Raw genomic sequence first — 16,299 nt, 5'->3', positions numbered from 1 at the left:
CAAAAGAGTCTGCAGAGTCCCTCGGAACTGTTGGAGCCCTCGCCCGGTACCAACCGTTCCTCAGGACTCTGCAGACGTTATAACACGAAAAAACGTGCGTTAACCCTATATAAACATTAAAAATAGTTTGTTTCATGTAGTTTCTACCTGTGGCCCTGTGGGTTAGGGGTGGGGGGCATAAAACAGTCGGTGGAATTATGGGTCAAAACATGGCTTTCTCAAACCGTTCATGCTGAATTAATTAGGCTAGGAGAATCGCATTAAAATTTCACCTTGATGATCCCGATTTCAATCTGTCAATTTAAGATATCAATACAACTAGCACCTTTGAACTGACAAACGTATGTGACCAATTTGATTCAATATTCACTTTCTTACCTAACAGCATAATTATAAAGATATTTCAAGAAAACACACAATTTAATCTGTTATAATTCATTAAAACGAATAAGAATGCATACCGTAAACTCTATTTTTTACAAGTACAAATGTTGCTGCAATGCAGCAATTGAGAAGCTCCGCGCAAAAAAATGTGATCATTACAGATACCTTACCAAATTATTCCTACGCACAGGTCATGTTTTATTCAGATTAAGTATTATTGTAGATTTTTTCCGAATGTTTTGTAAACCATTTTGCATAATTATATTTATCTTATGCACTGTCCATAATTAAAAAGAGGGGAAAAATATTTAATATAAAAAATGCATTCACTGATACCTACCTGGTAAGGAAAGTAATTCCATTGAATACAAACAAGACTTACAAGGCTTGTAAATGTTATGTGACATGACTGTACTGTCTGTGTTCTGTTTTCAGTAACAGAAGATAGATGATAGAAATATCAAAGTCTGTTATAATTGTAACAAATATACAAATAGTGACAAAAGGGACTAATATTATAATATAGTAATATTACATGCATATTTTTCATGTCAAATTAAAAAAAATGGTTTCCTTCAATGCTGAAAGTAGAACACACTCTGGAATGAAAAAATGGGATGAATTTTCAAAAGACCAAATTCAGGATTTTGTTTGTTTGTTATACACGCGTTACATGGTGATACAGTATTTATTAATATAATAGAAGACTGCTTCCTGAATTTTAGGGAGGTATGAGGAAATTCACTAATATCATATTCGTGCGAGACAAAGATATGAAAGCTATTTGACATTGGTAATATATAAAAAAAACTATTGTTAATAAATTTTTAGGGAGATCAATATATATTTTTGTTGAATTGCTTTAAAACCAGTCATAAAAAACATAACACTTCATGTTCAAACTGCAGATCAAAGTTTCTGTTTTTGTCATGATATCTATCTATAGCCTATGCTTAAGGTGATTCCGCTTTGTCAGCCATGTTTGTTTTGACTAAAGTCTGTCCAAAGTAAAAGTAGGCCAAAATTCATATAACAACAAAGCTCTTATCGTAAAATGATGAACCATTTGAAAATACACTTCCAGGTTTATATCTTAAGGACAATTATAAACAAAAATAAAAATGATAACAATACGAATATTTACCTTGAATGTGCTACATTTCTGAAGACCAAAAACATTCTGTTGCAAAGTTTTATGCACATTTCATGAATGGCAAAATCCTTTTTAAAGTCTGTTTTAGTTCCAACAAAAGCTATTTTTTTTTGCATAAATACAAAAATCTTTCAAAACTTAACTCCAAATAAATCAGTAACTCATGTCCTTCTAAGCATATGGCCTCCATTATTTTTTGTAAAAAAAGTAGTGCAAGAAAACAGTCATCATTTTCGCCTTATGAATTACAATTAAAATGAAAACACAATCAAACTTTAAAATCTTACCTTTTTATGTGTAACAGTGAAGTGTGTCTGTTTGTCATGTACACAAGAAATAGGTAAATGATGTTTATTTTCATGGTACTACTTTTTTACACATGTCATGGAGGCCATGTTTTTTTCAAGGTCAGATAAACTACTTTCCTAAGTTTTATGTTTTTTAAAGTTTTTTGTATTTTCTGCAAAAAATAGCATTTGTTTGCACTAAAATAGACTTTAAACTGGATTTTGCCATTCATGAAATGTGCATAAAGATTTGCAACAAAATGTTTTTGGTCTTCAGAAATGTAGCCCATTCAAGGTAAATTTCTTATTGTTATCATTTTTTGTTTGTTTAAAATATTCTTTAAAACATAGAACTGGAAGTGTACTTGCAAATGGCTCATCATATAACAATGTTAGTTGCACGGACTTTGTGAATACAAACTTGACTGATAAAGCGGAATCACCTTGATGAGGGTCCATTCGCTCGTAAGGCTTCGAAATGCAGCTTTCGCTGTCGAGTACGGACCCCCGAACATGTCACAAGTCATACCATTATCACAAAGTGGTATGCTGTACCAATGACGCTAATGAAATGTAACCTTATATACTAAAGTTTAATTATTTCAAAACAACCAATATATCAACATGTTATTATATAACATTTAATTTCATAAATATAAATTAGAAATAATTATCTAAAGCAAAATTGTTAAATTTTTTTGCCTGAAATCTTCTTTATATTGACAAATTCAATCACTAATAGTATACTTGATGCTGTGTGTAAATGTATTTCAAAATGAAACAAATTATAATTCCATGTACTACTAAAAAAGGGAATTAACAAAAATCAAAACATTTATAGCTATTTATAGCTTTCGAATTTATGTAACAGCAGAACCGCTTTCCGGTTCTCATTCATTAATATGACATGCTGCGAATCACCGACGGGGAAACCAATATAGAAATCGAAAGGAGTTCTTGGGTGCGGATTTACTTTTAGTTGTTAATCGAAAGGATTTATTGCTCAAATCCGGGCCCATGGACAAAAAAAATAGTAAACACAAAGAGCAATTACTTAAGGCTATCTGTAAGGCTATCCTTTGCACTGGCATTTGTTTACAAAATGCGTCTGTCCTAGTTCCGTAACTGTCGAGTTATTCCGAATAGTCGGCCAGGCAGAGTTATCTGTCCTTTGAATAGTTTTGGGTGAACACTACTATTTTAAGTTCCAACCCAGTGATTCAACTGGGAAGGAATTTGAACCCTAACTTTTACGCAGTGCCAGATTTTGTTTCGCTACCCATACCGAAACAACATCTGGCACTGCGTAGAAGTTTTTGAAACCATATCTTTATCAGACAGTCTTTTTTCACATATTTTTTAAACATAATTTTACATTTTTTACCGTCAATTTAAGTGAAATCATCTTTGAAGGTTTATTTTTTCCTTTGAAAGGCAATTAACACTTTACCCTTCACAAATTGCGCATACGCGAGAAAATACTACATAAGGTCGATTTTGATAGCAACGAGTCTCACGTAGCAATTCTGAACAACTAACGTAAAGTGCCTTAAAGCCGCCATGATCCCATTGTCGTCAGTTTTTTTTATCTCGATTTCTCTCGCTCGCGTTATCTGGAAGTACCAAAGGCGGCTTATTTTGAAAGGTGTATATCTAGAGTAAGAGTAAGAGCTGTCGACGATCCAATGTCTTCAGCAGCCACAATGTGCGAATTAAAATTGTAAACACGTGGCCATGAAGTAACTCTGTCCAATAGATCATATTTTTTGGTTCTGTATTTGTAGCTTCCCTTCGAAGCAAACACTACCTAACCTTTAAATTAAATGACGACTTTAAGTACCAGTTGACGAGATTTGAGCATACCTTTTGAAAACTGTGTCACAACTTAAAGTTAATAATTATTGTTGATGAAGAGCAAGAAATTGAAGCAAAGGAAAAGAAGAAACAACAGGAAATAAAATTAAAGGAAGAAATAAAGCAGCAACGATTAACCAAGAAGATAATAAAGGAAAAATAATTATTAAGAAAGGAATAGGAAATGAAGAAGAAAAAGGAACTGAGAGAAAAACAAAGGGAAGAAAAACTTAAAACGCAAATGGAAGAAAGACAACTTAATTTACGGAAGAAAGATGAAGCTCAGCACTTATAGACACACAACACACAATATCAGAAACATTATTTTTGAAAAAATTACACTGATTTTTTTCTCTTCAGGTGTAATCTAAGAAACATTCAAGTAGTTGGAATGCACCATTACGGTCGCCGGGAGTTAGATCGGCTGGGGTCATACATAGTTGATATCGAGGCTAACAACTCATATGATCCAACCGCCGTGGAAGTATATAATGGCCAACGTAAAGTTGGCAATCAGAGGCGAGACAGCGCGAAGGCACTTCACGAGGTTATAACCGCAAACAAGTCTAAATCAAAATACTTCCTTAGACCTATTGAAGAACCTAAGGTGCTGTCCAGACGTGTTGGACCTTAACAAACATGTGCTTTTGTTTTTGAAATACTTGAAACAGACATTGAGTGTATTACACAAGTGGTAATTAAGCACAGCATAATATACGCAAAAGTAATGGAATTGCCTTCAAAACGTTCAACTTAAAATGTCAAGGTCATTGGTCATGGGTTATTAAGGATCTTCGTGTTCATGCTAGTTTTTCGTTACATGTTAATTTGTTCTTTAAAAGCATTTTGAATTATTTGTGTTTACAATATTTTGCTGGCTGCATAGCATTTAAATGTATATAACAACGTTTCAATAGTATTTGTTTTTGTCAAATGTATTATATCAAACTAGATATCATTGTTAAGCTTTAACTACCACTGACCGTTCCAAGGCGGTACCCCTCTGTGTTCCTTCACGTGTTTTTCATGTCTGTGTTGTTACCTGTTTTCGAATGTTTACATGTTTTGTGATGTCTACTTTGTTGGATTGTCGTTTACGGTAGGTATTTTATCGAAACCCTTCCCATTTATAATCCCCTCCCCTTTTCATCCTTACAGCCCTTATCCCTTTAATTCCCATATGGGCCCGTTTTAGTTTATGTTATTTCACACATTACATGTCCCTCTCCTTTCGCCGCCTTTATGTCCACTCCAGGTTTTGGTTTGGTGCCTTCTGGGTGCCCTACTTTGGTGTGTCGGGGGCTGCGTCCTGTGAACATTGCCTTTGCCTGGTTGATCTTAATTCTTGTCTTTTAAAATTTTCTTTGATATTATTTGTCAGAGTAATTTTCAATAAATGGCAGTTTTATTGGTTTTAGATAAATATTTTTTAAGATTTAAACAGTTCTTCATGTTTGCAATATTATTAAAAAAAAAACCCAGAAAAGTTGACGATTATAGGTCCCATTGACGACATTTTGCTCCATGTGTTGACGACTAAAGGTTCATTAGTCGGACGTCATAAGACACCTGCCTGGTTTCCCGTCTTATATCATAAATGTTATTTATACAGCATGCGTTAATTTTTATATCAAGATGCAAGTTTGATTTGATGACAACAGGGAACCAGTGCATTAATATAATAATCATATATTATATCGTTGTGGCGGCGCGTAAAGTATTCAAAGTTGACGAGTATAGGGCACTTTACGGCAATAGTGGTTGAAAATGATCATTTATTTAAAAAAGAAGAATCCAAAGATCGCCAGTTAAATACATGAAATAAAAGTGCGAGACCTATATAATAAAATATATTGTTCATGACTGGTATATCGTTTCAGTTTCAGTCCAATATAAACATCACAAATTACTAGTATACAAATAATTAAAGCGCTACTTACGGAATTATTTCCGTATTCATGAATCATAATTTTATACAGCTTAAATGAAAGTGTTCGATATAAGGTTTCATTGAACATGCTCATGAAAGACGTTCTTGCGTCGTCATTAGCGTTAACAGAATTCGAATATCAATATTATTTGAGAAGTTATTAATGATTTTGATCTTTCTGCAAATGTTTTGTTATTGTTGTTGTTGTATTTGATTTAATTATTATGAAACTTTAAATAGTGAAAAACAGAATCCCGTAAGGAAGCCCAACACGGCAAAATTGTAAAATGTTGCAGGCTCGGTTTGATTGAGCCTGTTCATGGACGGTACTGGAAAGTGCAAGTTACCGTCCACGCCCCCTAGCACCGGCTAAGTAGAATTCAACATTTAAACACAAAAATGGTGAATTTTGAATTTAGAAACATCCGCAGATGTGTTCATACGGCGGTTATCATGGAACCTTCAATGTGACAAAGTAGTGTCATTCCATGAAAAGCGGCGTATGGTCCCCAAGTAAAAGAATGCATGTGCTCTAAACGAGAAAACAATTGGCGAACCTGAATAAAATGGAATTTTGAAAGGGGATCTGAGGCCATACCTAATACATTTAGTAAAATCGGAATGATTCCCGAAAAATAGAATCGGAATCACATGTTACCTTACACTAACAGTTTTAGCGGGGATCAGAGGTTATCAAGCGTGCATATAAAATTCTTGTGGTTCATTTGTTCAATTGGCTTTTCAATCTGGTAATAAAGTAATCGGGAAATTCTACAAAAAAACATTCGTTATATTGACGAAAATGAAATACATTTACAAATTTATACATTTAAATCGAGAATTTTAAAGCAAATTTCGGATGATTTGATTCATGACCACCTTATTCACTTCAAATGTGACGGAGATAAGTTGCCTTGATTTAGCTGACATAATAATGACCCTGTGATTTTTTTCATTTCTTTTTTTCCCTTCATTATTTTAAGAAAATACTTTCTTGAAAAAATTTAAGTCCATTTATTTAAGTTATGCAATAGAAATAATTGATTAAAAAATCAGAGCTTAAAGACAGATTTTTTGCAAGTACCTCGAATTTATACATATTTTCTTTTTTTCATATTACTGAATAACTATAGATAGCCTTTCATGAGATGCCTAGCTGGTACTGAAAAAAACTCAAGTTAGTAGTGAACTTTTTGCTCGATGGCCATTTGTCACAGAGAAAGAAACAATCATAGCTGATTGCTCAGCCTTAACAAAAGCAAAAAACCGGATGTCTCAGGAGACAGTTTGTACTGGGTAGGAAAATAGTGAAGAACAAATGCCAAATATTCGTTTCTACTGGATCCATATTTCCAGATATATTAATACAATACTCCTATTCTTACCATTTGATCTGATTTGCTTTTCTCGATAGTGCGATGATAGATCATATTGTCCGTTTTCACAGGTAGGAACTAACCAGGGTGGATTATGGGCCCTCCCCCACACACGCACCCACATATAGATGCTCTGACTCTCAAAAACTATTTAAACAAAGACAAACCCAACAGTAACTGTTGCAACATATCCCCAAAATAGTAGTCACGCAACAAGAGCTAACAGTTGATTATTTCTTTGGAAGATTTGCAGCAATTTCTAATTTCAGTTTTAATCAATGTTCTTTCAAACTTTGACACAACTGTAGAAAGTAGCATTTTCGATCAGACCCCTTTATATATCAGCCTAACAGACTACCAGTAAATATGTGCCGCCCATCACCACACACATGCGAGTGCGCACGAGCACACATAATCCGGCCCTGTTGTACAATATCGATCTTGCAAATATTTTCACATATTTTCCCTACATTCTTGTATAAAGTATGTCACCAGGAAGAAATTTAGATTTGATTTCTAACATCATACTTACAATAGATCTAAATTCTGCTCCAGACGAAAGGATTAAGCTGCAAGAAAAACGAAAACCAAGCTAAATAGAACACCAGCCGGTGTCGCGTGATTATCACACAAACGTGATCAGGGTCATGTTTGTCATAAAATTATTTTGTTCAAACCTTGACCGTTTCTTTTATTTATCAACGAATTACTTTGTAAATCTGTAAGAACTGAGGTAATGAAGACTTTAAAGAGGACATATTTGAACAATTTTCCAAAGATTGCTTATTCAATTTAATGTAGACCCTTATATAAGAAGGGTTTTGCAGACAACAAGCACTTCCGGTGTGATTTAGTAAAAATTAAAAGCGAACGGTTTTCTTGTGATAAAGTTAGAACGTGTAACATTAATTACATTTTCTGTCTATTTATTTTGATCTAGTCAGTCACGCAGGATCCTTTTTGCGATTTGGAAAATATCTATTCAGCAAGAAAATAAAAAAATGTCAAAAATTGCCGAATTTAGGTAGACAGTTACTGGGGGCATATTATACAAAACATACAATTTTGTTAACATAACAGTGATGTTTTTATTATGCATATTTGAGAACCAAGAGTATAATTATGTAACGATTTCTAGATAGTACATTGATTTAATTCCAAGGTAGTTTGCAACTTCAGACCCTGAAAATCTTATGGTAATATATACATGTATGTAACGATTCGCTTCACTCATAGGGCGCCTGTCATACCAGAATGTATAGTAATCATTGTATACACACGCGCGCACATTCACGCACGCACGCACGAGCAAGCAAGCAAACAAACAAACAAACAAACAAATCTCATATTCGCTTTATACTGTAACATGTGTAGCAATCGAATATAAGTGAAAAAATTGGGTTTAAATGTAGATATGTTGTACAAATATTCAAGACATGTATTCCCTTGGAAGGGCTTAAACTGATGTTCCAGACCTATTTGCTTTTTGTTATATAATTGTCATTTGTATAATATTTGATTTTATGCAATGAAATACATGTATGCTTAAAATATGTTTAGTATTAAAAAAAAAAAACATATTCATATAATTTTTTTTATCTAAAAGATATTGTGATTGATTCATCGTATACATGTATACATTTGTTGCCGGTAAAGTATCTAAGCGACTAGGCATATAGTGTTAAACTTTGAAAACGGATGTTTCCTTTTGCAGCGACACCAGTGTCAAAGTTGCTCATCCTATACTTACTTTCCTTTAATTGATTTACGGACACTTGAAATTTAATTGTCCACTTTCCGAAGTCGTTTTACTTTGTTATAGTCAGATGTCCTTTGACTTGCTTTATAAATTAATTATGTTTTCGGATAAGTAAACTTTAAGTAAATTGATGGAACCTACAATGTAAGTAAATTATGTACTCTTTAAGGAGACAACCATTGATTGTTTGTTTGTTTTTGGTAGTGTTTAAAATTACTGATTAACATACTAAAACAAATAATAATACAACTTAATCTGAAATTTCTAAAAACAAGACGGAAGAACTTATAAATATAAAATATATAGAGAATAAAATTTGTTTGTTTTGTTTTTGTAAAGGCCCAATATGCTTCAAAAATGTTTTTGTTTTTATTTCACAAAAGTTTTTTTTTTTGTGTGTACTTTTTTAATTTAATGAGTTTTAAAGGTTTCTAAAAGTTACTCATTGGCAATTTATCTGAATAATCATTTTCCCAGTAAGTACATGTACATATATTGTGATTTAGTATTTTGTATAAAAGTCAAAATACTTTTTTCGCTTTAAGATAATATCACAAGTAGGGGTAACGAACATCTTTCACACTCTAAAACCATTATTTAAATGTTATTTTCACTGATGTTTGTCCTTTTTAAAGGAGTAAACATTTATTCGTTTCCGAGTAAACATGTGCCTTTGAAAAGGGTAGGTTGCTGATCCGATGCCTGATACTGTTCTGTAGAAAAAGGGGTTACATCCGGCCCTTTAACTTTAATACTATACATACTGTATGCAAATTCAATTCGTAAGAAATAACAATACTTATTTTAAAAAATACAACAACAAAAAGAAGAGTAAATTAATTGCATCACATGAAGTTCATGACAATAAATTGTGTGGGGTTTTGAAAAACACGAGCTAATCATAACTTTACGTTAACTAAATGTCATGAGAAAAAAGAAAAAAATCATTTTATATTAAATTTAACAGCCAAGTTTATTATAATTTAATTTCAATAGCCCTAAATGTGAATGTGCACAAAGTCAAGAGCAACCCAAGTAGCCTACATCCTGCCATCTCGATTTTTATCCGTTGAATGCAGTACAAACTATCATAAAGTTGTTGAAACCTTCTAGCAATAATATCAAGATGGTATAACTATGCAAGCAATATTTAATCTTTGTCATACATGTACCAACATTATATCAATATATATCAATTTGAAGCGATTGTATTACTAAATGTAGGAAGTAATGGACAATGTACATGTGAATGTCAATCTCGTTTGACTGGCAGTTATGCATGCTCCATTTGCTATACCTGTACTTATAGCATTCTGACAAACTTTGCAATGAACATAACACCGATTGTCCACGGCTTATAGGGACAGCAATCATACAGTCTATGGTACAAGCATCCGACAATTTGCACAGTTATTAAAGAGGTAAACATGTACCAATTCGCTAATTATGTTATTATCTAACTTGCATCTAAACATTATCTTATTGTGATTTTCTTCCGCAGGTGGCGACTACTAGCAGCCAGTCAGGAGTTCTTGTGTACTTTGGGGCTAGTTATGCTAACTTTGAATAACGTCTGTTCCTCTGAAAAAACACTGAATGATCAGGAAATATTTATCGCAGAAAACGATGACGTAAAGGGTCTGGCAGTTTCGCAAACAGGAAATGTACTTGTTGCTACAGGCAATGCAATCTATCAATATAGACATAATAGTATTTCATTCGATGATTTAGTCTCTGAGATAGATATAGTTGAGGATATTTCAATATTTACACTATTTGACTATCAGGGAGGTGAATATTTAATTCGCTGCAACGACACGGCATGTTTCGTACACAATGCTTCAAACATACAGCAACTTTGGCTGACGCAGCCGTTAGACAACCCTGCAGCGTTCGGTCACTCGCTGGGCGGCGATTTTTCAGCACATGTCGTCTTTATGCCCTGCAAAGGAAGATATTGTAATCTTTACTCGGCAATTAGCGGAAGCAGGGGAACTGAAACATTTTCTGAGAGAACATTTCAATTAAAAGACAACGTTTTTCATTTCGACCATGGTCAGCATAATCGAAGTCGCTACATCAAGTCTAAACGTGGTACGAGATTTGAATTTATATATGCATTCTATTCCAATAGCTCTGCATACTTTTTAAGGAATACACTTTCGGAGGATGGAAAGAAGATAGCATATATTAGCCAAATGTGCAGAAACGACCGATATTTCAGGTCGTACATGGAGAGCAAGCTTGAATGTAACGGTTACACAACACTGATTGCAGCACAATTTGTCAAAACAGGACAGACTGCTTTCCTAATAGCGTCGTTTAGTGGAACGCAGTCAAAGTATTCTGGATCTATCATGTGTAAGTTTCCAATTGGCTTGGTAGAAAAATACTTCATAGATGAGCAAGAGGCATGTTTTAGGGGTAGAAACGGCACGTTTCCAAGTTGGATTAATGGCTCTGAATCTTCATGCACCGAATCACTGGTAATGTTTAATTATTATTATTTTTATTTAATTATTAGGTTCTAAAAAGGTTTTTGTTAACATTCATTGTCGCCGTTCATGGACGGTGGCATATACAATTAACACGAATTGACCATTTCTATCCGAAAACCGCCTGTCCTAAGCCAATAAGAATAGAGAATTTAATATCACATGATTAAAAAAACGACAAAAAGGGAGGCCCACGAGGCAGCCATCCGCCATGTTTTTGTCGAGTTACCTATAGAATTCATGTTCCAAGCTTGGCTTCTGTGTAGTAAACAGTATTCGGAATAATTCTCATAAATGAAGAAACATTAGCTGTATTTATCAGGTAGGAGTCTATGTCACGAAAAAAATATTTGTCGAATACTATATACCTCCTACCATTTTTTGGACGTGCAAATACTTGTTTGATCACAATGGAACAGTTAGCATGTGCATGTACACAATAATATCATCATTATCACATATGCATAAAGCGAATTGTACAAGTGAATGTAATGGTACCGTATACTGTCCTTTTTATTTGTTAACAGGATGATACATAATTTATAAATAAGATGTACTGCAGCTGTAGTTTTCTCTACTGATATACTAAAAGCCACATTATGACTCGGGAACGATTTTTTTCTTTGTAGAAAGGGCAAACATGATATGTTTTAAAATGTTGTAATAATGGATTGTGAACATGTAAGATGCTTATCAACAGAAGAAAAAACGTTCTGAATGTGAAATTATTTGTGATAAAGTAGCAAAATGCCAACAGAGTAGTACGAATATTTTGACTTGCTTGCGAAACATACTACTAAATCATTATTCTGAGTGTACTTATTGCTTTAAATAATTCGACCATCAACCGTTTCAATCGGATCTTTCCGGCCCTTCCCGTGCAATTTCGTATAAGAAGATATAATTGATGATAATAATAGCCGAGATGTTCCGATTGCAACCGTTTATTAACTCGAATTTTAATTCTAATAATATTTGTTCTGAAGTTGTAAGCATTTATTATTGTTTCAGCCCAACAAGTTGATAATATGTGGCTATACGGATAAAAATAGAAGAATCTTATTTGATGGCTCTCTTATGAATGAAAATAACAAAGATTCTTTCCGTCTCTCTATACATGAAGAGGAAATTACGTCGTTTCTGATGTTGCCATTTGAACACTCATTTCTTGGCTATATTGGAACAGACACTGGCTTTCTGGAAAAGGTTAGAACAACTGAGCAGTGCATGATCATACATTCTTACACAACCCGCATTTTTCTCTATTGATAAAGAACAACCGAAAGTGTTTGTTATTTAAGAAATAATATATCCCAAACAGTGATGTTATCGCTCAATAACATCACTGTTTGGAGTTCGGATGCGAGGAATTATATCACGAGGGCGCATCCGAACGATACTGTTGCCGTTCTATATTTAGATTTGTGACGTCATCATTATACACGTGACGTAACCACTAAAAAATCTGACGCGCTGAAAAAAAGTACGAAAACAAATCAAGTGCAATTTCGCTTAATATCAGGTACGGCACCCTTTATATATCGATGTCGTGTTAGAAGCGAAATAATATATCCAAATCGGTGATTTTATCGCTGGATAACATCACTGTTTGTCGTTCGGATGCTACGCCCTCGTGATATAATTCCTCGCATCCGAACTCCAAACAGTGATGTTGTTGAGCGATAAAATCACTGTTTAAGATATATTATTTCTTAAATATCATATCAAAGATGGGAGTAAATATCAACATTTATTTTTTCACATATCGACAAATACTTACCCATTAGTATTTTTCTTTTTATATTTTTCTTGCTCCCGAACACCATAATTAGAGTGGAACATTTTTTCCATATTTTTTTGTTCATTTCCACCTTAATTGATTACTATAATAGATATCCATTTTGTAGATGCATATGTTGGCATGATTCAGACATGTGTTTTTAAATGTCTATATTTACAAAAATTTGTAAGTTTATACAAATTTCTTTTAGTTCGATTATGTTGAGAGCTATAGGCATATTAAAACACTCTCGAATCCGTGCCTGGAACCAACCAGTAGTTAGCAATGAAAGAAACAACGGCTTGCCCCTGACAGGGTTTGAACCCACGCGGTCAGTAATCCTTAGAATAATAGTCCGACGCGTTTACCACTCGGTCACGCCGCCATTTGTTGAGAATGGCCGTAAAATTTATTTGTCTTCGGATCTTTAGATTTCCGATATCTCATTGTTTAACAGGTTTTGTTTTATCCATCGTTTGGTAAATCAATAACGGTGTTTCGATCACCTGTATCGAAGGACCATGGTCGTATAAGGAGTTTGACTCTAAGCGAGGAGAAGAACAATCTATTCTTTATTGAAGAACAAAAAGTATGTATTACGAATCAGACTCTTAATTTGTACTGCATTCATTAATGGTGTTTATTTTTATTGTGTCGCCTCAACGCTGTAGTGGCGACATATAGGGATCACTTCTCCGTCGTCTGTCTGTCTGTCCGTCTGTCACAAAACTTGTCCGGACTACTCCTCATAAAGTACTTGTGCACTTTCATCAATTTTACATGAATGATCAGTACCAGATCTAGTTGTGTATATCGTCAGCATTTTCCCTTTAATGAGTTATGGCCCTTGAATAATTTTTATTTTTAAGGTTTGACCGGACTACTTCTCTTATACCACTAATGCAATTTCAATGAAACTTTACAGGATTGATTGATAGGTCAAGTACTTGTGCATAATACTCAAGTTTTTCGCTTGACTGATTTTTAGCTGGGTTATTGCCCTTGAATAAAAAAGTGTTTTGCCCTGTTAATGGTTTTTGGGTCTCTTGCTTCACAGTAGCTGCAACATGCGATTGGCTATCATGAGGCAACACATGTCATCACAGATGACCCTTCTACATGTACATTTTGTTTATAACACTGTATCAGTGTAACAGTTTATAAGTATATGTGCAATAAATCTCTAATATAGAATGTTAGCTGTGTTATAAATGCGTTTAAAAAATATCTGACAGGTTATATGGTCGTATACAGACGCTTGCATGCATATAAAACACGTGCCACTAGGCGCCATATTGGGCCATAAAAGATTTCAGAAATATATTACAAATCATATATTGGTTTCCTCTTCGTTTGTTTTCTTAAGATTAAGAAGATTTCCACCAAAACTTATTCATTGTTTTAAACAGATAAGTGCAAATAAGGAATATATTGGGTTTAATTGTTTCAAACAATAAGATTTGGTTTGTGGTCAAGTACCATTCATTATTACCATTAAGAATTATTGAACATTCTCAAAGGAGGAAAGAAAAGTGCTTAGATATAAAGAAAATTGTATATTAGTTTATATAGGTGTGCACTTAAAATTTCATTAAAATTTACGTGGGATATTGTTATACCATTTCACTTTTAGTACATATGTACTTCATTTATTAAACTTGTATTCTACGATATTTCAGACAAAGTCTCACTTATATATGATTAAAACAAATGAATGCGGGGTGCATATCAATTGTTACAGCTGCCTGACAGACGTGCTGTCCTGTGTGTGGCTCCAGCGCACCGCCATGTGTGTATCGAGAGACAACAAGACAGAAACATTGGCCTTTGAACATTATTGCCCACCAGTGGTAGATAACTCTATACTGTTATATACCTCAACGGAATAATAATAATAATAATAATAATAATAATAATGATAATAATAATAATAATAATAATAATAATAATTAATAATATCTATATTTAGAGAAGGTAACACATGAAGATACACCATCGTAAAACACAAATAACTATGTTAATTTTAATTAAATGTGGCCTTCTAAACAATTTATAAAAATACACACACAAAACAACATCATCAAACAATAACAACTATTCCATTTGTCAATTAAGACAAACATAATTTGACTGCTTTGACAAACGCTCCTTTACTAAAAAAAGTTAATGATTTGCTAAAAATAATTAAAACAAATTTTGAAACAATAATTATACGTTTACTCTTTTTAGGTATATTTTCAAAATGATATGACTGTAATAGTGTGTTATGGCCTTTATACTGTACATAATTATATTGCATTATAAACATTTATTCTACAAACCTTCATTACAAGGTTGATGGCGTAAGTCCGCTTAAGGGGCCGACAGAGGGAGGCACGGTGCTAACTCTGACAGGTTTGATGGACAACCCAGCATCATATGATTCTCCAAATCAAGAAACACGACTACATGTTAGTGTCATGGTTGGCGAAATACCATGCAATGTCAGCAACGTTGCACAATTTCCTAAACGGTACCTTAAAATTTTACTTGATATAATTGCTTTAAAGGGACTACACTGTTTTTTTGTTGTTTTTTTTGTTTGTTTCTTTTTTTGTTTGTTTTTTTTTTTTTTTTTTTTTTTTTTTTTTTGTTGTTTTTTTTTTTTTTGGATTTTTTTTTATTTGACATAACGGGACAAGAAATATTTTTTCGAGATTTATGTTGGATCTAGACCAATAGCTTGTGTGCAAAATTTCAGATCATTTGCTTACTCCATTTTTTCCAGAATAATTTTTCTCATTATGAAAAATGGCCCAAAATTGAAAAGCGTTGCAACGTTTTCCCCTTAAAACGGACTAAGAATAGAACAATAAAAAACAATTTTCAATTCATTTCTGAACATTTTTTCTTAATTATCTTTTGTTTATCTTTCTGCTTTAAAAGATCCGGCTGATCTGTGTAAGAATTCCAAATTTTATTTTTTATGCGTTTGAAAATCAGTGGAGTTCCTTCAATATGAAATATGTTATAGATTCAAAGTTTATATTTAACAGTTCTGATTTCTACTTCGCAAAACTATCTAGAGTGTTCAAGTTAAAGTTCAATTAAGATGTAACATGGCTTGTTATCGCGAGACAGTGTACTAATTGAATGGCTTGAAAATACGGAATTCCATAAACGACAGCCTACTGCTCACTGCCTACTGCTAACTGGACAGCCTGCTGCTCACTGCCTACTGCTAACTGCTTATTGACAGTCTAAGTCTATGTATGGATCAAATAGAAGTATTTCGAATGTAC

At 33.4% G+C, this 16,299-nt stretch overlaps 1 protein-coding gene across 2 annotated transcripts in view; it reads left to right on the top strand.

Moving 5' to 3' along the window:
- The window catches only part of LOC132742779 (uncharacterized), a 90,544-nt gene that overhangs the window by 59,313 nt on the left and 14,932 nt on the right, over positions 1-16,299 (top strand). Inside the window, exons 1-6 of one of the 2 annotated variants that reach the window (XM_060731257.1) lie at positions 8,735-8,887; positions 10,245-11,229; positions 12,250-12,444; positions 13,476-13,607; positions 14,698-14,868; positions 15,352-15,530. In XM_060731257.1, the coding sequence (XP_060587240.1) occupies positions 8,874-8,887; positions 10,245-11,229; positions 12,250-12,444; positions 13,476-13,607; positions 14,698-14,868; positions 15,352-15,530 (1,676 nt within the window). In that variant the 5' untranslated portion in view covers positions 8,735-8,873. Of the gene's footprint in view, positions 1-8,734; positions 8,888-10,244; positions 11,230-12,249; positions 12,445-13,475; positions 13,608-14,697; positions 14,869-15,351; positions 15,531-16,299 lie in introns of those variants that run through there. The other variant, XM_060731264.1, reaches the window with a different exon arrangement.

This window comes from Ruditapes philippinarum, unplaced genomic scaffold, assembly GCF_026571515.1.
Source record: "Ruditapes philippinarum isolate M1 unplaced genomic scaffold, ASM2657151v2 ctg14_1_1_1_1, whole genome shotgun sequence".
Classification (NCBI taxonomy): domain Eukaryota; kingdom Metazoa; phylum Mollusca; class Bivalvia; order Venerida; family Veneridae; genus Ruditapes; species Ruditapes philippinarum.
The sequence above is the reverse complement of the archived record's forward strand: the minus strand, read 5'-3'. Positions and strand labels throughout refer to the sequence as shown.